General features: G+C 47.0%; 1 protein-coding gene across 6 annotated transcripts in view; it reads right to left on the reverse strand.

The window, feature by feature from the left end:
- Nucleotides 1-25,944, reverse strand: part of ATXN2 (ataxin 2) — a 97,086-nt gene extending 71,142 nt beyond the window's left edge. For 2 of the 6 annotated variants that reach the window (XM_066603245.1, XM_066603244.1), the window contains exons 1-2: nt 25,383-25,943; nt 7,003-7,036 (exon numbers count right to left, since the gene is read on the reverse strand). In XM_066603245.1, coding sequence (XP_066459342.1) covers nt 7,003-7,036; nt 25,383-25,471 — 123 coding nt within the window. In that variant the 5' untranslated portion in view covers nt 25,472-25,943. Of the gene's footprint in view, nt 1-7,002; nt 7,037-25,382 lie in introns of all 6 variants that reach the window. The other 4 variants (XM_066603248.1, XM_066603247.1, XM_066603246.1 and 1 more) reach the window with 4 other exon arrangements.
- Nucleotides 25,945-26,285: the final 341 nt, after the last annotated feature.

Consider the following 26,285-nt stretch of genomic DNA (forward strand, 5'->3'; position numbering starts at 1 on the left):
TGTTGCACAGTGTTGGCGAACGAGCCAGCGTGTACGAAATGAACGATAAACAAAGCACCTTAATTTAGCCTGCACTGCTTGTCTATAACTTCCTTCTCACCAATAACCTCTCCAAAATTAAAGGCACTTTTCAACAGGCCGAAAGACTTAAGCGACTGCGCGAGCGCAGACGTCACCGCTAAAGTAGTCTTCACTCGTGCAGAGCATTTAAACGGAAATAAACTTGCCGCCGGCTCATCGGCTTCTTCCTGGCACTTCACCTCTTGAAAAGTCAACTTAAACAACCACGAATAATAAGTGAGCAATTTTTTTTGCATTCATACTGAACAATTATGCCTCAAATTCATTCATTGGAACGCATTTTGAGCGATAATCGTTACATGTAAATGGGCCTTTACACTGTGATGCTCAGACGTGGGAGGGGTAGAGCAGACCCTCAGCCCACCTCAATTAGCCAATTTTTGCATCGGTATTAAGGACAAGTGCCCTGGGCAAACTGCAGGTCTACTGACCCAAACTCAAGGCATCAAAGCCCTCAAAGCCCTCTATGATGCACCCATTATATGCTAGCCTGAAAGTGTCGTAAAGTAAATGACATTAGCGTTGAAGTAATCGCATTCAGAAGCTGTATGCTGTTGGCATCTATGTCAGAATTAGCAGCACAGATTCTATAGCAACAAAACTGTAAAAAGTTTTCAATAAATATTTAGAAGACCTTTGGACACACTACAATCATATGCCAAAGTTACTCTAGTTCCACACCACACATCCAATATTTGTGTAATCAGTCAAAAATACCACTGAGATTACCGCTTAGACTCCTACTAGGGGCCCTTGTAAGAGTTTCCCCATGATGGTATCAAATTCTGCTTTCAAGCTGAAATGGAGGGGGGGGGGGGGGGGGGGGGACGACACACACCAAAAAGCCCTTCAAGTGTGACTTCCCAATATGACTGACAGGATCCAATCTCATTTTTAGCATTAACATTTTTGGTCCTAGGAAAAGGGAAAGGAAAGGGATGGATGTTTTAGATTGCCTTCCTCTTCCCAATTTGGCTGCTGTGCCACCTGCTTCCAGGGCTCCTCTTCATATGTCCAATATGGCTGAGCAATGCTGGCCAGTCAGGACGCAGAATGCACCAACTACCAATGTAACGTGATCGAGTATCGACAGGAACACCTTGGCCACATTGCACACCTGAAGAGCGACCCCAGGAACAGATGGATCAGAGGAGCCAGGAAAAAGAAAATAGTACCAGATGAAAGAATGCCTTCACCCCCCCCGCAGCCCTTGGACAAATTTTGTCCCAAAACAGGAGGATTACTTTAATTCATGTTCAAAATGTATTGATATACATTAGAACTGAGAAGGTAAATCGTGCCTCTTCCCCAGGGCCTTAGGCTGTCACTGGGCCCAGGTACCGTCAAGGGTGCCCATTACAAGAGGACAAAAGTTTCCACCTAATGATTACATAAAAATTGGATTAGAAACCATGTAAACAATCAATACCAATACAGAAAGTGAACGCTTGATAAATACAATTCTACTCACTGACCAGGAGCTGTCCGTTTCCCCTACTGAAAACTAAGCCAAATCTCCAAACACTAGCAACAGCTTTCTATCCATGCACATTCCTCTTACAGCTACAATACAGGCTTTGTGTTAAGATAAAAGATTCCTTAGCTGCTTCTTATTGAAATGACAAAGACTCTTTAGAGAACATTATTCATATATAAAACTACAGCATATCTAAGAGGAATATCACGGGAAATACAGTATTTATTATTGCTCATCAAAAACGCTGTTCTACTACATCCAGGAACTTACCTTTCAGCAAACTACAATATATCCCCAGAAGTCTGCAGTCAATTGAAGTGAATGAGAACTTTGCCTGTAATACTAAGCCAAGCCACTGCAGTGGGAACAGCCCAGCAAACTGATCATGGCGATCCCAGGTGGTTAACCACCACCCATCTACTTCTGGTGGCTTGTCCTGGGGATAGGCCATCTTGTTTAAAGCTGGACAAACTCATTAAGCAAAGCTCTACATCCACATTTTCGTCCCAAATATGATCTGATCAAACTTTGTATACTGCAGCCCACCTACAGCACTAAAAGCAACCGAGGGACCTTGTAAACCTACATTGCAGGGACCACCTGGGAACAGACCACTAAGACATCTGAAGACACTGCCCTGTTTCTTTTGGGCCAACATATATCAGCTCTTCTAAGGAAACTCAATTTTCCTTAGTTAGCCCTTCCTGTCCATCTATATATTAAAGGGGTTGTCCCGCGCCGAAACGGGTTTTTTTTCCCCCCCAAACAACCCTCCCCCCCCCCCCCCCCCCCGTTCGGCGCGAGACAACCCCGATGCAGGGACTTAAAAAAAAAAACAGCGCTTACCTGAATCCCCGCGCTCCGGTGACTTCTATACTTACCGGTTGAAGATGGCCGCGGGGGTCTGCTCCCTCCGTGGACCGCAGCTCTTCTGTGCGGTCCATTGCCGATTCCAGCCTCCTGATTGGCTGGAATCGGCACGTGACGGGGCGGAGCTACACAGAGCCCCATTGAGAACAGCAGAAGACCCAGACTGCGCAAGCGCGTCTAATTTGGCCATTAGACGGCGAAAATTAGACGGCAACCATGGAGACGGGGACGCCAGCAACGGAACAGGTAAGTGAAAAACTTTTTATAACTTCTGTATGGCTCATAATTAATGCACAATGTACATTACAAAGTGCATTAATATGGCCATACAGAAGTGTATAGACCCACTTGCTGCCGCGGGACAACCCCTTTAAGGAGAAAAAGCTCCTTGGTATCCACCAGCCAACCCAGATCATACCATCTTTACGTCAGACATGGCTGACGCTCCTGTAGTTTCACCCCTCAAGAAACAGAGATCTCTGCCTCCCCTGAGCATAATCAGCAATGAAGGCTCTCCTGTCCCGTTTAAGAAAACAGATCCTAAACCTACATTTAAAGAGGCTAAACTGGCAAACTTCAAACCTTTCCTTCAACAAGAACTACCTGCAACGGTTGTATGCCCCACTACTGGTCTAACAAGAGATATGTCACCTAGGTGGTGGCGCTGCAAACCTGGAAGATGAAATGGACAAAGTGTATAACCTTCTCCCTTTAGGTTAGTATTAACTGGGTCAGTAAATCATTTTATCGGTACTTTATGATGCTACAATTTAGTGATGTTTTTATGGCACTACAATATATTACAATAAATCAAAATAAATAGAAATGCCCGTTTGTACATGGGGCTTCTACAGTAACATGGTTGCAGAGATCTGTATTGAAAAACACATCTAGGAAAAAGTTTGCAAAACTGTATTGTATATTGTGTATCCATGCGGCACAGGTGGTACTTCTATCATATTTCTGAGGTAAGTTTAAGGCTGGTTCTGCTACTGTGTCCATGTGGCAAGTTCATTCTGGTACCGCATCTATACAATAAGCTTGGTTTTATTATAGTATCTACATAGCAAACTTGATTCAGGTACCATATACATGTAGCAAGCATCAGGTCCTTTAAAAACATCAGACTGGTGGAAGATCCCATAATACTCCTACAGCTCAGGATGCATGAGACTCCTCTCCCCTGGTTCCTACCCCATATGTTATCAGCAGATATCCCCTCCATACCATGGTCAGGTCATTGCTCTACCACGATATCATAGAAAACCATAATCTTAGTTCTCCGATTAGTCTCTTGGCACCTCAAGGATTCCCTTCTCTGAGCCAAACCAAAGAAATTCTCTCTGAAATTATTGGGGGCCACTGACACATCCATCCATCTAAACTCAAGCACGATCTTCTCCTGCGATATTGTGGGAAGCCCATAAGGCTACCCTAAAGGTGCTTTTAGACGGAACAATTATCGGTCAAACAAGCGTAAATAAGCAATAATCGTTCAGTCTAAATGCAAGCCAACGACTGAACGCCAAACATTCGCTGTCTAGCTTAAGCAGGCATAAAAACCATTGTTGGCTCGTTCACTAATCGTTCATTTCAAATAGCGCTCATACAGTCACATACACTTAAACGGCAAATGTGAATGACTGAACAATACTAATTTGTGTCAGCCTGTCTAAGGATGCCTGTCCACGGCCAGGACGCAATATCGCTAGTGACATTCCGCCGCTAGGGAGGATCGGGGAGCACTGATAGGTCTCCACGATGAGCCTATCTGATAGATGGGCTCAGCGTGGAAAATCGCAGCATGCCACGATTTTAATCCCGCGAGTAGAGAATCACTATGATTCTCCGCTCGTGGACATCAGGCTTCACTTTCCATAGCTAGCCTATGGAAAGCATTCACTGCGTTACCCGCGGCCGGTTATCGCTGTGGATAAACCAATGACATATCGCCCGTGGACAGGCAGTCTAAACAGGCGGAACGAATTAGCGGTGACATCGCTCACTCGTTCAAACGAGATTCAGCTCATCTAAAAGCAGCCTTAGAGGCACACTTATCCTGCCAAGTCTCCGGGCTAAATTCACTCCAATCTTTGAGCCATCAAGTCTGGAAGCTATCTGAAGATAATAACCCTACATTCACTAATAAAAAAGCAGTAGACAATGTCTAATTAGATCTTAACTTACTCCTAAATACACAACTAGAGAAACCGCTCATGGATTAAGAAGCAATGGTATTCTCTCAGGAATAAACCTGGCGTTTGGCTGACCCACCAGTAAAACTACCAATAATTATAAGCGCATCAGAATTTCTTATCCTATTGTTACATCATCTTGCTAAATGGTATAGCAATTGTATAGTAACAAACCCAATAAAAAGGAGCTGGACATAAATACCTAGCATCCCATCTCACTCCTAAATATGGATATTAAGCAGAACATTCTGGCTACTCCTCTTAACTTATTCCTCAACTTGCTTATTCAGAGATCAAACAGAACTCATTCCCTATCCTCAAGCCAGTGATTATTTTAGAAGAGTCATCCATCTTGCTCACATGTAAATTGCCCTCTACGTTCTTGTCTTGACATTAGTCTTTTATTAAGAGAACACATAACTTTTACACTCCAAAATGGGTTTTCAAACTAACTTAAGTTGGATAACAAGAACAAATGCAATAGACTGGATATAAAACCACCCCTGTTCCCTAGAGAGGGGAAAGAGGTAGGATTGCCCCATATCCTCCCATCATCTTTGCCCCATCAAGACAGCAGCAGTCACTATAGCCTGTCCAGATATTAATGGCATTGAGGTGGTGGGGCCAACCCATAAACTATGTCTATTCACAGACAACATGCTGTTAACATTTCCCACCTTTTTTTCTATTCAAACTACCTTTGGTAAAATACTTGGCATCGCCATCACTACAAAAATGCCCCAACAATTTGCGTTCCCAAAAGCAATGCTTCACTCTACACCATTTTATCCATGTCAATGCTCCGCTAAACACCTGGGCTATCTAGGTATTCACATTACACCTGCATACAAGGCCATGTTGCACTGCCATCCGATATCCAACTGGTCCCCACTAACAATTTCCTGCCTAGGTAGAATTTACGCTATTAAAATGGCCATACTATTTCTAGTTTCCTTGATAGGGAGGTTGTGGAAGATATAAACGTTCCTTCATACTTCCTACATCTCATGTCTTATGAGAAACAAGTGGCAACTGCATGTTTTACTTGGTACTTGTGTTGGGACCCCAAATGTACAGGTATATGAAAGTGTATGTCCACTGTCACTGAAGTATAGAAAATTGGGTATATCCACTACACTTGAACATACTTGATATAGGACTTTGAATCCCGAATCTTTCCCATTATCAACAGGCCACTACTAAGCAGCTCACTGCATTGCCTTATCAATGGAAATGCTCCTCTGGGTTTATCTGAAGATCACAAACGCATCCCCTTTTACCCATTAAAGGGGTTGTCTCACGAAAGCAAGTGGGGTTAAGCACTTCTGTATGGCCATATTAATGCACTTTGTAATCTACATCGTGCATTAAATATGAGCCATACAGAAGTTATTCACTTACCTTCCCTGCGCTGGCGTCCCCGTCTCCATGGCTCCGTCTAACTTCAGCGTCTAATCGCCCGATTAGACGCGCTTGCGCAGAAGGGTCTTCTGCCTTCGGCTCGGTCTGGCACGAGCGGCGTTCTGGCTCCGTCCCCTTCCACGCATCATCGCGTAGCTCCGCCCCTTCACGTGTGCCGATTCCAGCCAATCAGGAGGCTGGAATCGGCACACGTGGCGGGGCGGAGCTACACGATGACGCGTAGAGGGGGCGGAGCCAGAACGCAGCTGCTGCCGGACAGACCCGAAGGCAGAAGACCCTTCAGCGCAAGCGCGTCTAATCGGGCGATTAGACGCTGAAGTTAGACGGAGCCATGGAGACGGGGACGCCAGCGCAGGGAAGGTAAGTGAATAACTTCTGTATGGCTCATATTTAATGCACAATGCATATTACAAAGTGCATTAATATGGCCATACAGAAGTGCTTAACCCCACTTGCTTTCGCAAGACAACCCCTTTAACTCCCTTCTATGCCCTCTTCCAGGCATCATTCCTAAGTCCACTAATATATCTCTGTACAAGTACAGTAAAAAGGTTTTGGTAAGCTCCTCTCCAATCCCTTTGGAATAATAAAGCCTTCCCACCAACTATGCATGACCACCCCCACCTCCACCCCACCCATTTCACAAGGGCAAAAGAAAAAAATAAATAAAAAAAAAAAAAAAAAAAAAAAAAAACACAGTAAAAGCTCATTAACTTTCTTCTTCAGCTTCCATTTTTTTGAGGCAGAACAATTTAGGTATCCACAGATTAAGCAATAGCTCATGAATTCTATGTTCAGCTTGGGTTTGCCATCAGTATAGATTACTGTGCCATTACACATTTGAAGTATTTATGCCCAACTTCGTACTACACGAGCTTCATTTTAGCTTAACATGGTAAAGCTGAATTATTTGAAGGGAAAAATGGTTACAGCTGTAGCTGCATTATGGGAACTTACAGATTGAGGAGGGCCTTTTCCACTGCTTCTGCCTCTGTGAAAAACAAACAAAAAGAGTGTTAGTTTTAGAAACAACTAAGCGATGAAGACACGCTGCATTAGACTAGGACTACACGGCACAAAGTCACAGTACAAAATCAGATTAACCAATGTTAAAGGGGTTCTACCAGAATTAAAAGTTATCCCCTATGCAAAGGATAGGCAATAATCTGCTGATTGGTGAGGATGTCACCACTGAAACCCCCACTAGTCCTGAGAAAGGAGTCCCATGTCCCCATTCCTCACTGAGGGCTTTACAGCACTCGCACAGTGACGGAGAATGAACGGAACAACCCTCCATTCCTTTTCAATATGACCGCCCAGTCCCGTCGTAAAAGGGAACCATTTGGCCAGGAGGATTCTATTATTCTGTTCTCATAAAACAGCAGAAAGCCAGAATCCCCACCACAGATGTTAGCCTAGCATAAAGGAGGGTAGTATAAACTAGTGACAGAGACCCCGACTGCTGCACCAGGTCCCTTGTCACTTATTGACTCTTGGGACTTCTCATAAAATCCCTGTACTGTAGTGTGAGCCTAAAGGCCCTTCCACACAGAACGATATGGCTCAAACAAGCGAGAGAGAACGGGGAAAAAAGAAAAAAGAAAAAAACGGCAAACGGCCGGTCCTATACAAAAATGCTCTCAAGTCTCCCATTGAAGTCAATGGGGTTCGTTACTCGAATACAGCTCTCGAATTTTACGAAAAGCTTGACTCAAATAACGAGGACCCGAGCATTTGGGTACTCGCTCATCTCTAATCTGAATGTATCAACCAGCTATCAGAGCAAATGAGCTAATTCTGACATTGTTCAAACGAGAAAATCATCAGGGCTACATGGACCCTAACAAGTAGTCTGCTTAATGTTGTGCTTGCAATACTCGTGACACAACTTAAGACCCCCGAGTGGGTTTGAACAGGTGATCACTTGTACAATACACAATCTAGTAGACTGTGCCTGTAGCATCATACTAATAAAGCAGAAGTAATAAGATGGCAAGCCTGGGGGCCTTCACTAGGCCTACGGCCGCCACAACAGTTTTTTGAGGCTCTAGAATGGGGAAGAGGAGATGAACAGGGATCAGATGACTACAGCATCTGAGGGGTTAAATGGGTGGGATGAAAATGTGTCTTTACTGGTATTGACCCTGGCGATTAACCTCTCAGATGCTGCATCCATGTGACAGTGGTATAACACTGCAGACTCTCGCTGCATAAAGGGGTGGTCTCGCGAAAGCAAGTGGGGTTAAGCACTTCTGTATGGCCATATTAATGCACTTTGTAATATACATCGTGCATTAAATAGGAGCCATACAGAAGTTATTCACTTACCTTCCCTGCGCTGGCGTCACCGTCTCCATGGTGCCGTCTAACTTCAGCGTCTAATCGCCCGATTAGACGCGCTTGCGCAGAAGGGTCTTCTGCCTTCGGGTCTGTCCGGCAGCAGCGGCGTTCTGGCCCCGCCCCTTCCACGCGTCATCGCGTAGCTCCGCCTCGACACGTGTGCCGATTCCAGCCTCCTGATTGGCTGGAATGGCACACGTGCCGTGACGGGGCGGAGCTACGCGATTATAATTTCAACAAATTATACTAAACTGCACCAAAGTAGTGGAATAATTATACGAGACCTTCGGTTTATTCCCTAATACAGTCAAGGCCAAATCTGGGCCAACTGGTTACTCTGTGACCCTTGTATCTCTGGGTAACAGACCAATTTCAGGGTGTTCCCTATTACACTTTTATACCTCCACAAAAGAAATAACAAATATCAAAATTACTGTTATTCTTTGCTAACACAGCATTGATAACGGAGGCATTATTTAAAAAAAAAAAATTTTTGGTTGTCATATATGTTTGTCAATTTTTAATAGGATAAATAAAAGTTATTTTTTAATAATAAAAATTAGATTTTCTAGTGGGTCCTTTTCAGTGAATTAATCTATACAATACTAGAACCCTACTGTCTCAGTGAATAAATAAGTATAAAATGACAGGTTTTCTGGCGGGAGGAGTAGACACTTCACCCTGGCTAGTAGAGGCCAACATGGTTTTTTCTAACGATAATCTTGAACAAAGTAATTCTTGTATCTCGACCAATCAAGCCTTCAAACACCTAACTACAATTTATAAAGACTTCACCCGCTCCTGGCTATGCACCAGTCTATCTTTTAGGCTTCTCCCCCTACGGTAGGTTATTGAGGGTTTCTCAGATAGACAATCGATGAGATCCGTGTCCCGTCTGAGGATATTCCAATATTTTTGGATAATTCCTCTGACTTTGCTTGACTTGTCGGCGTAGGTAGCTACCAGTCTTATAACGCCCTCATCTTGTTTTTTTATTTGTTCTTGTCAGGAGGTCCATTCTTGTTTTATCTGATGCTGCTGTCTGTGCCTCCCTGATGACCTTGTCCGGATAACCTCGTTTCCTAAACCTTTCTGCCATGTAGCCCTTGCCTCATATTCAGATTTTTCTGAGCAGTTTCTTTTTGCTCTCAAGAACTGCCCTTTCGGGATGCCTTTTTTGAGGGCCCACGGATGGAGACTTTGACAATGTAATAAGCTACTCGTGGCCGTGGGTTTTCTATAGATAGTTGTTTCTAGAGATCCCTCTGGTGTTTTGGCGATTCGCAGGTCTAGGAATGTGATGGATTGGAGGTTAATCTCATAGGTGAAGTTCAATCCGAGGTCGTTCTTATTAAGATGGCTCACAAAGTTTTTGAAGGAATCGATCTCACCCGACCACAGAATCAGAACATCATCGATGTATCTGAGCCAAATTTCTACCATAGAGGTTTTGTCATATATGTTTGTCAATTTTTAATAGGATAAATAAAAGTTATTTTTTAATAATAAAAATTAGATTTTCTAGTGGGTCCTTTTCAGTGAATTAATCTATACAATACTAGAACCCTACTGTCTCAGTGAATAAACAACTCTTGCCTAGATTTAAGCTGGTCATAATATATCTTCAGGATTACCAGTGGACAGCATAAGCAAACAGTGTAATAGAGTTGTAGAGTGCAATGTACATCATAGTATACGTTACTAGCCCGGGTACGACGATACAGAACAAGTGCAATACAAGAGAGACTTGTGTTTTTGCAAAACAATGTCCCGTTTGCCAATCTCATCCCCAGCAATGACTATGGCTACTTCATTACTTGTTGGCGCATTGAAACATCCTTCATGTTGACCAAAAGGTGTTTTGTCTGCCCGAACTACTTTAAATGCACCAGGGGGCATTCGCTGTAGTGCTGATTTAGCTGTTATTCCCGTGCAGCGATAAGACAATATCTTCCCTGGTGGCTGGGATGTTCTTGCAGCGGTCTGCTTGCTGCTGTTCGTCCCCCATAAAGTAGATCTGCAGGAACTTGTGTTCCTCATGCGATTCAGGTAGTAGTAAACCAACACAATGATACATTTGCCCTTGGACTTTAAACGTCGACCAAAATCTGACGTCGCTCAATTCCTTTGTTACGCCAAATAACGTCATTTGAAAACATGAGTTGTACTTTCTTATATTCTCTAGGAAATGTTTAGAACCGGAAGAGGACCCCGACGTAAGAGAGTCTACTGGTTCAGGAGGAGTTCGAAGCGCTGATAGTAAAACCTTTCCGCCACAGCAGCATAGTTCAGGGGGCTCCTGGGGCCACTTCAGAGCATTGCAATATGAACATGGTTTGTTCATTCGGCCAATAAAAAGTTGAGGATGACACTCGTAGTTACTGTTTGTATTGTATCTAAAAGCTTCCCCTTCCAAGCATTTACAAGAAGTTCTTCTCAAAACTGAGTGTCTGTCTGAAGAATGTCAGGCATGCTTCGCTAGTTTCTACGATTCGAGCAGCCACTTGTGTCAATTCTCGAGTCAACCGTTAGTTTGCTCCGCCACTGCAGCTACTCGAGCGGCTGCTACTTTAAAGGAGATGTCCCGCGCCGAAACGGGTTTTGTTTTTTTTAAACCCCCCCCCCGTTCGGCGCGAGACAACCCCGATGCAGGGGTTAAAAAAACCACCCGCACAGCGCTTACCTGAATCCCGGCGGTCCGGCGTCTTCATACTCACCTGCTGAAGATGGCCGCCGGGATCCTCTGTCTTCATGGACCGCAGGGCTTCTGTGCGGTCCATTGCCGATTCCAGCCTCCTGATTGGCTGGAATCGGCACGTGACGGGGCGGAGCTACACGGAGCTACACGGAGCCCCATAGAGAAGAGGAGAAGACCCGGACAGCGCAAGCGCGGCTAATTTGGCCATCGGAGGGCGAAAATTAGTCGGCACCATGGAGACGAGGACGCCAGCAACGGAGCAGGTAAGTATAAAACTTTTTATAACTTCTGTATGGCTCATAATTAATGCACAATGTACATTACAAAGTGCATTATTATGGCCATACAGAAGTGTATAGACCCACTTGCTGCCTCGGGACATCTCCTTTAAGTGTGACTGCTGTCCTTCTGCCCCAACAGGTCCTTCGCTTGCTTTGCATCTTTTATCTAAACACAAAATCTGTTTGTCGTATACAAATCCCCAGTTCTGGTCCAATTAGAGTAAAATTTGGCATTTTTTGTCGCCAAAAGCAACCAATCATAGCTCAGCTTTTATTTGTTATTCTGCTAAGGTAAAATGAAAGTTGCGCCGTCATTGGTTGCTATATATTATACTGTAAAATAAATTAAAACTGTGCTGTGATTGGTTGCTATATATTATACTGTAAAATCAAATAAAAGCTTTGCTGTGATTGGTTGCTATAGGCAATAGTTTTTAATCCTTAGTGCTGAGGTAAAACTAAAGCTGCTCTGTGATTGGTTGCTATGGGCAGCAAAAACTGTTGTTTTTTTACTGTGTTGATTCAGGGTGCCTGCACACGGGCAGGAATTCCGCGGCGGGATTTCCCACCGCTGGAAGCCTGCAAAGGATTGCGTTAACAAACGCAATCCTATGCAGACGGCCGCGGGAAATCTCGCGCGGCATGTCCTATTTCTGTGCGGGGCGTCACTCACCCGCCACCGGCCCCGGTGTGCACATGCACCGGCTGCCCGGCAACCGGCACATGAAAGAGCTGGACCTGCAGGGCGCAGGCGAGTACGCGCTGGTCCCTGCAGGCCCTCAGGTCGGGTCCCGCGTCCAGAGTCCTCGCCGCCGGATCCGACCCACTCGTCTTCCGGCGGCCTTACTGTTAGGCAGTTTTGATAAATGAGGCCCGGTGTTCATAAATTTGCTCCATGTACTCCTGCCTGTTATGCACACGGACATCCAAGGTGGAATTAGGAAGGACAAAACGGGCCAATGATAGGTGGCTCCATCAGGGTTAGACGGGCTAAAAAGCAGTCCTAAAACACAAATTGTCAACGCTCAGTCTGACTCTTCTAGTGGGAATTACTTGTTGGAAATAACCAGGAACACTAAATTGAGTGCGTAGAATCCATTGGTGAAAGCAAATTTGGGGGTTGCTGCAATAAAATTTAAGTCAAGGCAAAAAAATGCAAATAAGGTTGCCGTGACAAAATTCTTCTCCAGGTCGAGATTATACTGTGTGCTAAATTTCACGTCAATCGGTTGTAGTTTGTAAGTGTCACTCCAACAGACATTGACACATATATAGAAGATGATGATAGGGTGCATAGCATGGTATCATTATATACATACTATGCTGTACAATATTCTTTCTTCCCCTTACGCCTCCTGTCCACAGCCATATTGGTTCCAGTTGCTTGTAAATACCGTCAGAGGCTGCGTTTGTCTGCGAGTGTACTATGCATGCCCGAGTATACCACGCACTGCAACTTTTTAAAAATTCTGCTTCATAGTCGAGTTGCATATGAATACGCCGCCCATATACAATGTTTCCCGTATTGACAGCATTGCATGAGCTGCCTATACAAGTGTATAGGGCTCACGCTGCATGGTACACAGAGAAATAAAGCATTCTGTGATCTATTTCTCGTGCGTATCTACACGCACGTGTATGGACCAGTGAAAAGTCCTTTGATTTTCATGGACTTCAATTACCGTATATCACACAGCCGTGCATCTCATGTGTAATCTACAGTGAAAAACCGCCTGTGGACATGAGCCCTTACTGTTAAGGCTCACAGGATTCGTTTTTCGGTTCTCTTATTTCCATTTATGCAGCTCCTATCAGATAAACTATCAGCAAATTTGGTTTTCAGTACCATCTGTACACTGATGACACTCCATTATACACCTTTTCCTGAGATATCACCCTTGCACTACAACAAAATCCCAGAGATTATCCACTGTCTAACCTGTCCTCTCTCCACCCAAAAGTGAATCAAAAACTAAACTTCTGATGTTTATGACCTAAACCTGTTCTTCCCACTTCAGTGTGTAGTGCTACTGGAACGACTCGGCAGCAGGTCTGCTGTCTTGGAGTCATATTCAACTCTTCCACTCTCTATAAACAATCACTTGCTTCTGAGGTGCAGGTGACACTAGTTGCATCTCCAGAACCCACCTGCTTCTCTCTGCGGACACATCAAAACTCTAATGGAATTTAGAAATGCGCGTGGGTCTCCTGCACGCGTGATCCGCGCCAATAGGGAATCATTGGACACCCGCCGGTAATTAAATACCAGCGGATGTCATTTTTCCCTGGCGCACGGATCGCACGTGCGGGAAAGCACCCGCAGCACACTAGATTTTGTGCGGGTCTCCCACGTGGACGGTTCTGCGGCTTCCATTAAAGCCGTCCGGTCCTGCAGAATACCCGCAGTTGTATTTGTGCTGTGCCGCAGGAAAGCAGGAGTTTAAAAGAAAAAAATTAAATGTGCACAGTGCATGCGCGCGGCACGCTGCTGGTGTGCCAAGCACATCCGCCAGGCCGAAGAAAAAAAGAACCGGCAACGAAGGAGGGGAGATCCGCAGCGTCCAGACAGGTAAGTATATCTGATTTTCTGACCTCATGTCTGCGGGGCAGGAGGGGCCGGATGCAGGATTCTGCATGGGGAATCCGTGCAGGCATGAATTTCCACGTGGACATGAGGCCTAAGAGCCTTTTTACACTAATTAACCTCTTAGGCAACAGATGCCCGACAGGCCGTCCCAGCAATATTCCTATGCTTTTACACAGGAACGAGCATCATTAATGAATGGACACTGAGCAAACCAGGGACCCTTCCAGCCTATCCACCTCCATTCACAGTAAGCAGGCAGGCAGTCATAAGTTAACTACCTGTTTACACAGGCTGATCCCTCATTCAGTTTTCGCCACGCACGAACGGAACAACTAACGAAAAGTGAACAAATTCTCGTTCATAGTTCAGTCGGGACATGCATTTACACTGAACGATTTATTGGTCTACGTAAAAAGGGCCCTTACTGTTGCCCTAATCCATTCCCAACTTGATTACTGCAACTAGCTAATCCACCTCTCATCACTAATCTCTCCTCTGTATCCTGATTACAGCTGCCAGGCTGATCTTTATTTATCCAACCGCTACCCTGATGCCTCCACCCAGTAGCAGCCACTGCATTGGTTGTCCGTGCACTATAGAATACAATTTAACTCCTAGTGATGGCCAATACAGCTTTTTACAGACCTCACTAGTGAGCTAATAAATTGCATACACATTAAATCAGCAGTTTAGCTGACTACCAACAGCCAGGCTTCGGCTATAATCTCTAGATGCCTCAGGTCCTCATAGATAAACCCCCTACATGCTACAATGGATAGCAACTGCAGGATGTAAGTAGATGACAGGGGCAGACCCTCTGTCACCTATTGGCACCTAACAAAGGCCTTCCCGGCTGCTACGTAACTCATCCTATTAGACCCCACCTCCGGCAGGGTTTATTAGGCTGCTGCCATAGGCTTAGATATATTGGGCCAATGTAGTGTATTCTTCTATCTGGTAGCAAGTTAGACAACCCTTGGCCTTTAGAGCTGCAGCAATCTGTTGTGGCATCCACCCATAGGTATCAGAAGGCCCAGGACGTGACAAGAACACACTCCCCACATGGGGCCAATTTCCATTGGAAATGTCCACAGTGGGCATTCAGTTGCAGATCAGTCGCGGAAAGCCTGTCTCCACTTGGACAAGTTTTATTGCGAATTCCTGTGCTGAATTCACCCTCATTGACAGAAGGTGAATCTCGCAGCAAAGAGGACGATACAACTGACATGCTGTGGAATTGAATGCCACACGTCAATTTTCGCACGGATTCTGTGCAGGTTCTTTCTGCAGCTTGTGGACGAGATTTTCAAAATCTCATCCACTTTGCTACTGTGGTAAATGCCGTGGAATTTCCATGCGGAGAGTTTGCACTATAATTCTGTGGCAATTCCGCTCTGTGTGGACCTCGCCTTAGGGCACTTTTACATGGACAATATGTTGGGCAGCGGCTGCCTGACAGGTCGTCCCAGAGATAATCGTTCCTGCTCTTTTACACAAGAGCAAGCATCGCTAGTGAACTGACCAAAATTGCATAGTCCCGGGAGTCTGAATGAGCCCCAAGAGTACAATAGTGACAAATGAGCATGTCTATTGCGGACCTCATTATTTAAGTTAACTTCTGTTAAATACTTTTACCCCTGGAAAACCCTTTTAGGAAGATTTCACAGCGGTTTTTTTTCCCCAAAAAGGGGTTATACAATTTTATATTTTTAATTCATGCTCCCCATGTACAAAAACAAAGGCTCATATACTCCCGGCTGTGTCCAGCACTGATCTCCCCTTTGACAATGCTGTTAGAAGTCAGCTTGTCACACACCTGGCACCGAGAACAGAGCTGTGGTGCTGGGAAGGTGAGGAGCTGGGAGGGGAGAGTATAGGATCATTTGTATAAATGAGGAGCAATAATGTTAAGAAGAATTCGGACAATTGCTTTAACCCCTTAGTGACCAAGCCTGTTTATGCCTCAACGAGGCCAAATTTTGAAAATCTGACAAGTCTCACTTTAACATAGAATAACTCTGTAAAGGTTTTGCATATCCAAGTGATTATGACATTGCTTTTTCGCAACATATAGTATTTCATTTAAGTGGTTAAGAAACCAAAATAATTTGTGCATACTAAAAGTACTAATATTGGAGCTTTTTCGTTTTTCACTTTTTCACATTTTTAACCGCAATGCCAAATATGTGCAAACTAGAGATGAGCGAACACGTTCGGCTCCGCCCCTTTTTCGCCCGAACACCGAACTTTGCGAACACTTCAGTGTTCGGGCGAAAAAGTTCGGGGGCCGCCGTGGCAGCGCGGGGGGGTGCGGCGGGGAGTGGGGGGGAGAGGGAGAGAGAGAGGGCTCCCCCCTGTTCCCCGCTACTGTCGCCTGCGCCGCCGCGCATCTCCCCGCCCCCCGGCGGCACCCGGACACTTACGCGCGAACACTGCAGTGTTCGGCAAAGCCGGTGTCCGGGTGCGGATGTGTCCGTAACGGACACGTTCGCTCATCCCTAATGCAAACATACTGTACAATTTTTTGCTAAGATATACATTTCCATTTGTTTACTTTATTTTGGAGGCACATAATGAAAAAAACTTGTTTTTTTGAGCAATGTAGGAGGGTGGTTCAGGAAGTACAGGGGCAGGAGAGGAGGCACGGGGGGTACACAAGACAGTGCAAAAATTACATACAGTATTTATTAGGGAACGGGGGGGGGGGTGATAAGGAGGTACAGGGGCAGAAGATGTATACGATAGGCAAAGTGGAAGGTGTGGGTAGCCATAGGCAGGGGGCATGTTGTGGGAGTGGGGGATTAGATCAGGAGGAGGTGCGTTTTTAAGGCGCATCTGAAGTTCCGTGCGTCGGGGATTGTTCGGATGTTTTGAGGTAGTGCGCTCCAGAAGACCAATGCTGCGCTAGAGGGGTCCTGGAGGTGAGCATATGAGGCTCAAATTAGAAGGGAGTTTAGTCTCAATGTGTTGGCTGATAGGAAATGTTCAAAAATATATGTATTGTGGCCCTAGTCTTCTGTCTGTATGCACAACTGGGCTCAAACCGTAAGGAGCAGCTGGTGGCTTTCAGAACAAAAATTTTGCTTTAAAGTGTTTTAAGGCCCATTGGCCATTCGTAGCCCTTGAGCAGCCAAACGATAGAGAACCCCCCCCCCCACAAATGATGGCCTTAACAAATTCATCTACGGGTAAACTAAGCATATTGACCCATACCGTTTTTGCAGGAATTAATGTCAAACAGGTGAAAAAAAATTATATAAAATAGTTTTTCACAAATACGTAAATTTCAAAGACTTTGTATAAAGCAGAAAAAACTGAGGCGATTGTATTCCACTGGTTCTTCTGTGTTCAGCAATACCACAAAAATAGCCCCAATCTGCTTACTGGCCTATAATGGAGGGAACACCCTTTGGCTGTCAGGGCATCACTGAATAAATTCCAGGCCCCATTGCTCACTTGTGCAGAAAATAAATAGACTCCCTAAAAATTCTAAAGAATTCCCCCCCCCCCCCCCCCCCCCTTTTCCTTTTTGGCATTCCCTAAATTTAAGATACTAAAAATATACAAATCTGTGTAAAATTTCCTAAATTAGGGGTAATTACAGAGGGCCTGGTTGGGACCCAACCTCCTTCCATCAACCTCAATGGCAGGGATGGGGTGCAGGAAGTGGCGCTCTGTGAATCTTCGCACTTCCTAAGACTCGTAATCTTGCTGAGGTGTGGTGGTCTGAAACAGAAGGCGCTCAACAAGCTGCTCCTGGAAGTGCAGGAAGGCGAGTGTTCCCGGGGACTTTTTGTAAATTACGTAGGCATTAAAAAGATAGCGATCTGAATAAAGTAGCTTGCTAACTTTTTGTACCATGCCCTGGATGGACAGGTGTACACCCCCATAAATTTGTTGTAGTCTGACGCGGACAGATTTTCTCTTGCCCGTGGCAGCCCCCCTCTCCTTTACCAAGGTGTCTGTGTGTAGATGTACTTTTTGTCATGCCACTTAACTGTGAGCAGTGGGTCACTTGCAAGCACGTCTGATTCCCGCCTTCCCACGCACCTGGGCACTGGGGGTTGTGGGAATCCCGCTCTGTCTTAGGCCTCATGTCCAAGGGCACCAACGGTTTCCATCCGTGCTCGCAGCCATAAGGCGTAAAAAGACATTTTCTTACCTATCCGGCTGCCATGCGTTTCTTCTCCGTTGCGGTCAGATCTTTCTGCACAGTGGACGCGTTTGGGCGTGTCGGCGGCGTGCTGCACACATGCGCCGTGCTTTGTTGTTTTTAAATCTCCTGCTTTCCAGTGGATCCACGGCACGGACGCAGTGTCAGCTGCGTCTGTGCCGCTGATGTGCCAATGGCAGCTTGTGTGGGAATCCGCAGAAAATGGAGCATGCAGCTTTTTTTCCCCGCGCGCCGGGGGGAAAAAAATGACATTCGCGGGTATTTAATTACCTGTGGATGCCAAACTATTCCCTATGGGCAAATTGATCTGCGCATCACACGTGCGGATTTGCTAAATGAATTATGCCCATAGACCTGAGGCCTTAGGTCCACGGGGAAATAATTAGCAAATCCGAACTTTAAAAAACCACAAATCCACAACCCATAGGAAAGCATTCATCATCCGCGTTTAATTAAATAGGCGCGGATGGTATTTTAAGCGATTCTCAGATTTCACGCTTGGGAAAAAGAACACAACATGCTCCATTTTCATGCGGATCACTCACGGGTGGGTTAAATTGTCCTCTATGTCAATGGATCTCCCGCATGCAAAGAAAAAAAAGAATTTAGGCTGGGTTCACACAGGGCGAATTTGCCGCGCGGAATTTCGCCGCGGCAAATCCGCCCACGGCCGCTAATCTTGGGATTAGCCAGCCATGTGGACGAGATTTCTCAGAAATCTCGTCCGCACGGGACGGCCAATCCACTGCAGTAAGTCAGGCTGGAACGGCGGCCGCAGCCGCTGTTTCAGAACATGCAGCATGCCTGTTTATCTTTTCTTTACGCCGTGGCCGCGCTCTCCTCTATGGGAGCGCTGGCCGCAACGGAAAAGCGAGCGGCCGGGCCGCTTCAAAGCCGCCGCGGGTTTTTCCGCGGCAGTTCTCCCGGCGGAAACCTTGCGGTTTTTGCTGCGGCCAAACCGCGGGATTTCCGGCGGGAATACGCCCCGTGTGAACCCAGCCTTAAAAGTGCTTCCACTGCGTAAATCTGTGGCAGAAATCCGTGTGGGCCATATTTTCCCTGTGGACGTGAGGCCTTAGTGTCCCGCAGGCTTCTGTATTTGCAGCATGTAGTGATTTGAAGAGTGGGGCACTAGTATAGTAGCTGTCTGTATACACACGGTACTCTCTGTGCAGGAACGGTGCCATTAGCTCCCAAGCAGCATTTCCCTTAATGTCAATATTGTCTGGGTATTTCCGGGGATTACGGTGGCAGTCCCTGCCTTACGCAATAAATATTATATACACATTTTTAAAATATAAATATCACAGGTATACCCTGTTGTGCTCACACACCTTACATAATTTGACGCCATACCCGACGCGCTTGGATGGGATCAACTGCTGGAAGGAAAGTCTGCCTTTAAAGCTCATCAGGGACTCCTCAACTGTCTCATAGCAGAGCTGCATATGCATCATCGCCCATATGCAATGTATAGCGCATGGATAGTGTAGCATGTGCTTCCCATAGAGGGGGGAAAAAAGGAAAAAAAAAATAGGGCTCACACTGCGTGATATGCGGTGAATTAAGAGCATGCGTCAATCTTTTTCACACCCGCATCTACACGCTAATGTGATTGGATCAATGAAAGTCCATATACTACCATGTCTCCCCAAAAATACCCTGTCCTATATTAATTTTTGGCCCCAAAAGAGGCATAGTCTTATTTTCAAGGGGAAAGTACCTCTCACTGGGCTGCGGCGCTCTGGTAGTTTTCCGTGTAGTCCTCAGCGCTGAGAGAGCATTCTCTTCCTGGTAACGGGGCTTGAATAACCCGCCTCCAGCAAGAAATTGCTGTGATTGGTTCAGTAACACTGCCTCAGCCAATCAGAGCCGGCGCTTGATGAACCAATCACAGCCATTCAATGATGTCATTCAGTGTAATGGCTTCTGTTTGCTTCCATTGGGGTTATTTTTTTAATACACAGAAAAGTAACGCTGCATATTGCACTATTTTCCCATTAAAACAAACAAACCTGGATGGTATGGAAACAAACAGAAGCCTTTCAGTTTGCTTGAAAGCCCATTGAAATCAATGGAGGAAAAAAAGTGGACACTCAGTTTTATTTCAGTTTCTCTCCTCCAAAAATAGAGCAGACACAGAAAATCTGAATTGCCCCTATGGCCTCACGCTACCAGGTTCCGCAGCAAATACTGCCCATAGCATGCTATAGCAAAAGGATTCTTCATGAACACGAGCGGAAACTAATTGCAGTTTCTGCTCGTGGATGAAAAGTCACAGCATGCTACATTTTCCTGCAGTTCCCGCACGGACCGCTTCCATTGACGTCAATGGAAGCCGCCCGACCAGCAGCCCATCCACAACTGACATTGTAGATAGGCCGCGGATAGTACAGAGAAGCCGGAAGATGACCACAGGTACACTGGGTTACTGGCCGCGGTTAGGCCCGGATTCCGTGCGGGATTCAGCAGGTAGAATCCAGACCTGCCATGTGCATTGAGCCTTAGCTTACTTCACACAGATGAGCGCGATATTCCCGCAAGAAACTAGCAGCAATATTACATATTGGCTCATGCAACGTTTCAGCGACAGCTATGCTTTTTCCTGGAAAATAATCTAGCATGGCTGCTGCATGCGACAGACTACAACAGGAGTTGCTAGTATTAGAACATTGCATGACAAGAAACATGCACATGGGAATAAAGCCATTGAAAATAACTCATTTCATAATCCTGCATTTTCTTGCCCGTGTTAAGGTGGCCTGACGCAGGTGTTACAGCAGCATTGGTACACATCAATAGTTAAGGTACTACATGCTGCTCTTACTGGCCACATGGCAAATCAAAGCGGCATGCAGTGTCTTAACTTGCTTTTACACGAGACAACCTGGTGGGCACAGCTGCCCGACACGTCCTAGCAATAATCATTCCCATGCTTTCACACAGGACCAAGCACCGATAGGGAATGGTGGAGGAGCGGGCCGGTGATCGCAGCAAGCAGACAGTCGTTCATAAGTGAACCGTCGCCTATTTACATGGCCGAACCATCGTTCAGTTTTCTGAATGCAGCAACTAAACGTTGAATGACAAGCGAACTCTTGTTTGTTGCTCAGTGCAAATGCGCGCCCCGAATGAGCGATAATCAGTCATATTCTCACTGGATCACAGGAATCCGAACGATTATTGGCCCGTGTGAAAGGGTCTTTAGACCAATGATGAACAGTGTGCATTAGGTAGAAGCATCTTTGTTAGCCCAGAACCAAAGAGTTGCTTTAAACTAAAGTTGAAGAAGTTGATGGAAGTTTGTCACATGAAGTTTAAATAGCAGCAAATGTTTTAGATGACTGGTGACAGAGGGTCATCGTATGGAGACATTTTTTAAAAAGCGTAGCAAAGTGAATTTTTCAGACAATAGAAATTAAATTCCCAGTAAAGCTGAGTTTACACAGGACGAATGTTGGGCAAACTATTCCCGACACTCGTCCGTGTGCCCTCACTCCCATGCTCCTGCACGGGAGCTAGTAGCGCTGGGTCGCTCATAGAGCGGCCAGCAGGGGTGTGGGGAGGCTGCAGGAGATTTCTCTCCTCGCGCTCCCCCGCCCCTCTCCATTGACATAACAGCAGCAATTCAGTATTGAACGCCCGCTGTGTTATGTCAATGGAGAGGGGTGGAGGGGCGCGAGGAGAGAAATCTCCTGCAGCCTCCCCATTGAGAGCGAACGATATTAGCTCCCGTGCCGCAGCACAGGAGCTAGTATGTGCGAGGATGAGCGTCGGGCATAGTTTGCCCGAGCGTCGTCCCGTCTAAAAAAAAAAACTTAAGACTGTCCATTGCCCGGCATCGCTAAACACATTGCCTGCCTGAAAAACAGACAATATTGACTAAAACTTGTATGGCTGCGTCTGAAACAACCATTCACCAGATGATCAACCACCAATCTACTTCTAATGTGTATGACCACCTTTAATGGTCGAGCCGTCCATTACTCAGTACGCACCGTCACCTGCTTACATTAACAAAGATAAGCAAATAAAAAAACAACATTTCCCCACGTTGAGGCCGACTCACACGGCCCTAAGCAGGATCCGCTGCGAAATTGTACTGCGCATGACGGTATACTCACGAAGGCGGACTGTATTTTTTTGTTTATATTTCTAGCAGTCACTTAGCGATGACGAGGCCGCCCATAAGCAATGTAATTACATATGGGCTGCTACTATAACTACAACCAAAGAGAACTATGGGCTCTATGTCACGCATACCCACGGTAAGATAGAACATGCTGCATTTTATTATCCGCTCGTAAATTACGCAATTCCAACACGCTAATGTGGTCGAAATTGCATAAGTCAATGTATTTAATTGTTCCATATATTATCGCAGATCACACGCTCGCAGAATCCACAATTCAAATCCGGTCGTGTGATAGCGGCCTAAAGCAGTCACATGTAAGAGTAAGGCTGCTTCCACACCTGCGGCAGGGCTTCCCTCTGCTCCATGTTCGGAAAACAGAAAAATAAGACGGATCGTTTTATTCCCCGTAGATATCAATGGAGTTAAAAAATTTTCAAAAAAAGGAAAAACAAAGGCTTTTGTTATATCAGTTACCATTTCTTTTCTTTTTTACTAAAAAATACCGCTGCAGACTGCTATTTTCCCATACAAAAAGAGGGGACCATAATGGAATTGAAGCCTGTTTTTCTGAAATCTACGTATTTACTTCAGTTTCTCTCCTCCAAAAACGGAACAGAGAGAAGTAAACCCGGAAGCCGTAACATAGGTGTGAAAGCTGCCTTAGTCCTTGAGTTGCCCTCTCCCGTCCAATAACTATCAGTTTAAGGCTACAGGCGATAGATAAGCTGCCAGCCAGCACAGGTGGCACCAGCAACCTCATACAGCTTTCCCAGACTCCTGCACAGAACATCCGACTGGTTATACAGCAGGGGGCACAACCTGCGGCCCCCCTACTTCCCATTTCAGAAAGCAGTGTTAACTCAGAGCCAGAAACATGCAAGTACGAAGCATCTCTAGGTCTCCCACACATCAGAATGGAGTCTTGGCCGCTGCTTGGCAAGGCCGTCTATACTTGCAGACCTCGCCATTATAGTTTATGAGATTGTGGTAACCACCTGGCATTTCACTGCCATCTATAATGGTCTCATGCTCTCCAGAGCGCTGCAGGGAACACGCACTAGTCCTATAGGCAGAAGTCCTACAGGTGTGAAATGCACCTTTCACACATTTATGCCATTTATAGGGTGATGCAAAAAAAAATTGCCCAAAAGTAAAGCGGATTTATTCATACTTCAATTGACATACCACAGCCAGAACAACACGCAGCGGAACACTCAGCAGCATTTTCTGATAAGAAATAGTCAAAGTCCACACTATCCCTATGTATCCTCAGCCAATTTCCGCAGCCACAGAGCTCCCCCTCACCTTGGAAGTCTTAACATTGTCAGCGCACCCCTTCACCCGCCAGCCTCTAGCGAGCGCAGCGCCAGTGGTCAGACGCAACTAGCAGTGCTCACCAGAGGCCGGTGGGTGAACGGGTGCGCTGACAACGCGAAGACTTCCAAGGTGAGGGGGAGCGCTGTGGAAATTGGCTAAGGATACATACAAATGGTGCGGGTTTTGCAGCTGAATCTTCCGCTGCGGGCGGTCCGCAGCCTTTCCACTGTGCGAGAGCATTCCTGAGAAGATAGTCGAACTCTTCACCTTTTTATGCACTTTACAGATGTTTAACGCGGGGCGCCATTGGCGACACTTGACAACCTAAAGCAACGCATCTCCGCTGCAGTGGAACAGATACAGCAGATATGTTGAGGCACATCTGGCTGAACCGGACTTCCAACTGGTTATCTGTTGCGTCACCAACGTCGTCTGTAAATATGCAAGATACATTAAAAACTTGCAGCGTTCTTCCATCTCTTCAGGCCACTCCGGCTGCTGCAGGTCAATTCGTGTAGGCATAATCAGCTTTACTTGGCCACCATTCCTTCTGAACTGTGGGAAGTGTCCCCCTTTAAAGGGTTATTCCCACCTCAGGAATCCCATTCCAGTATGCTGCGATTATCGATGTGCCCCACCACTGCCCCGTTCTCGGGGACTTCCGGACGCTCTCATACAGCATTTGAAACGCTGCATAACGCTTCCATTGATTTCAATGCGCTTCTCAGACGAGCGCAGCGTTCCTAACGCCGTGATTTTCAACTATTTGCTCTATTTTAGTGCGTTTCAGAGAATTTTTAAACGCACCTCATCACCCACTGAAATGGTGTGTTACAAAAAAACACTATCAAGACGCTTTGAAAATGCTGTAAAACGCCACGTTTTTACAGGCGCCAGTATGCGAGTGGCTTTAGTTTTCTATGCAGTTTACCACCATGGCTACGGCGTGGAAACGGACGGCGCTGGTTGCGCACTTCTGACTCCGCAGACAATGATCTGTTGACGTTTGCGCCGCTCAGCAGTCCTATGTAAGGACAGTGGTAGCTGGTGGCCATACTGGGAGTCGGTGTGCAGGGATCCCCGGCCACCCAGCAGAGCACTGCACAGGCATGCGGCCATCCCAGCTCGGTAGTAGAGGTGGTCGTTTCCCCTAGCAACCAGCAGTAAACAACTACAAGGCTAAAAGCTTTTCAAGAGAGCTGGGCATTGTAGCAGGAGAGGCGGCGTGGGGAGAACCTGCAGCACACTGGGGGCCCCGAGATGGGATACCCCTTTACTGCACCCTCTGGAGTGTATGACTGACAGTGCGGCCCTGGGGCCACAGGAGATAAGGCACCCTGCGTTAGTCGTCAGGAGGTCGGGGACAACCCTTGTGGGACCACAAGCCCCGGCAGCAGCCACCTCCATCCCCGCCTGCTGGGCCATAAACGTGCCGGCGGTGTGCGGCGGGGGCTGCGGCAGCCTGCAGGAAGGTCTGCTCGGAGGTCACAGTCCCCGCGGGGAGCCGCCATCAGGCCGGACGCCCCGCTCACACTGCGCAGCCGGCACAGCCGCCCTGTCTGCCGGCGGAGAGCACTGCGGATTAACCCCCTCCGCCCCGCACAACACATGGAGGACAGCGGCGGCGGCTGCCGGGCACACAGGCTGTAAATCCCCAGCAATGTCGGCGGTCAGCCGGAGGAGCCCTGCCGGCACACTGCGCGCCCTGAAGGTGAGGCCTGCAGAGCCCGCGGCCTAGTCCGCCGCTCCTCCTCCCACACCCGCAACGCCCTGGAATAACATGGCCTCCCCGCGACATCACCCACCTGCCCATGTTCTGTCTGCCTCCTCCTCCGGGCGCCGGCACGTTGGCCCCGCCGGGCTTCCTGTTATTACCCGTCTGCTTCATAGACATGACGGTCCCATAAACTACCGGCGGTCACAGCAGCTGACGAACCGGGGGGGGGAAAGGAAAAAAACAGCGGCTTCTCCTCTACGGTAAAAATAATAATTCAGTCACAGCAGTGGTTAAAAGAGCGGAGCGGTCGGAGTGCGGCCTAGCGGCGGCGTGGGGCCCGGGGCTGGAGCTGAGGCCGCGCCGGGTGGACAGATCACAGCGGCTCAGCGCTTCGCGGTTGCCACAGGCGAGCAAGACCAAAACAGTCTGAGGAGAACGGACGGGCGGAGGAATACAGCCGCGCCGTTACTACATCCGCCAGCACACTGACCGCGGGCCCGCTCCGATGGGCGACACCTAAACCGGCTGGAAATGCCGTCCACTCATCCGGCGACTGACCGCTGCGAGGAGAAGAGATGACTGAGGAGCTGGAGGGGGACAACACTGGCGGCACACGGGGGACTCTTTACGGGAAGTCGGAAGGATACCTGCGAGGGGGCGGGCTGTGCGCGAGAGAACACGTGAGCCGGTTTGTGCGGCTCCTGCTGCTTGGCTGGGAGCTGCGCTGCTCTGTGTCACCGGGGAGGAGGAGAAGGATGGGAGGGGAGATGTGTGCCGTGTGCTGGCAGGTGTGGAGGGGCCGCCGCTGCCTCCTCCATGGCCGCTGCTGCAGTGCTGGTGGTTGGCTGCACTATGGCCGCAGATACAGAGAGCTGCTGCAGCAGTGTGGCTCACGCAGTGGCTGGCTGATGTCACATAATGTCCATGGGCGATTGCGGAAAACGCTGCATGTTGAATCCCCCCTCCCCCTATGATTACAAATGCAGGGTTT

The sequence above is a fragment of the Eleutherodactylus coqui genome, chromosome 5, assembly GCF_035609145.1.
Source record: "Eleutherodactylus coqui strain aEleCoq1 chromosome 5, aEleCoq1.hap1, whole genome shotgun sequence".
Classification (NCBI taxonomy): domain Eukaryota; kingdom Metazoa; phylum Chordata; class Amphibia; order Anura; family Eleutherodactylidae; genus Eleutherodactylus; species Eleutherodactylus coqui.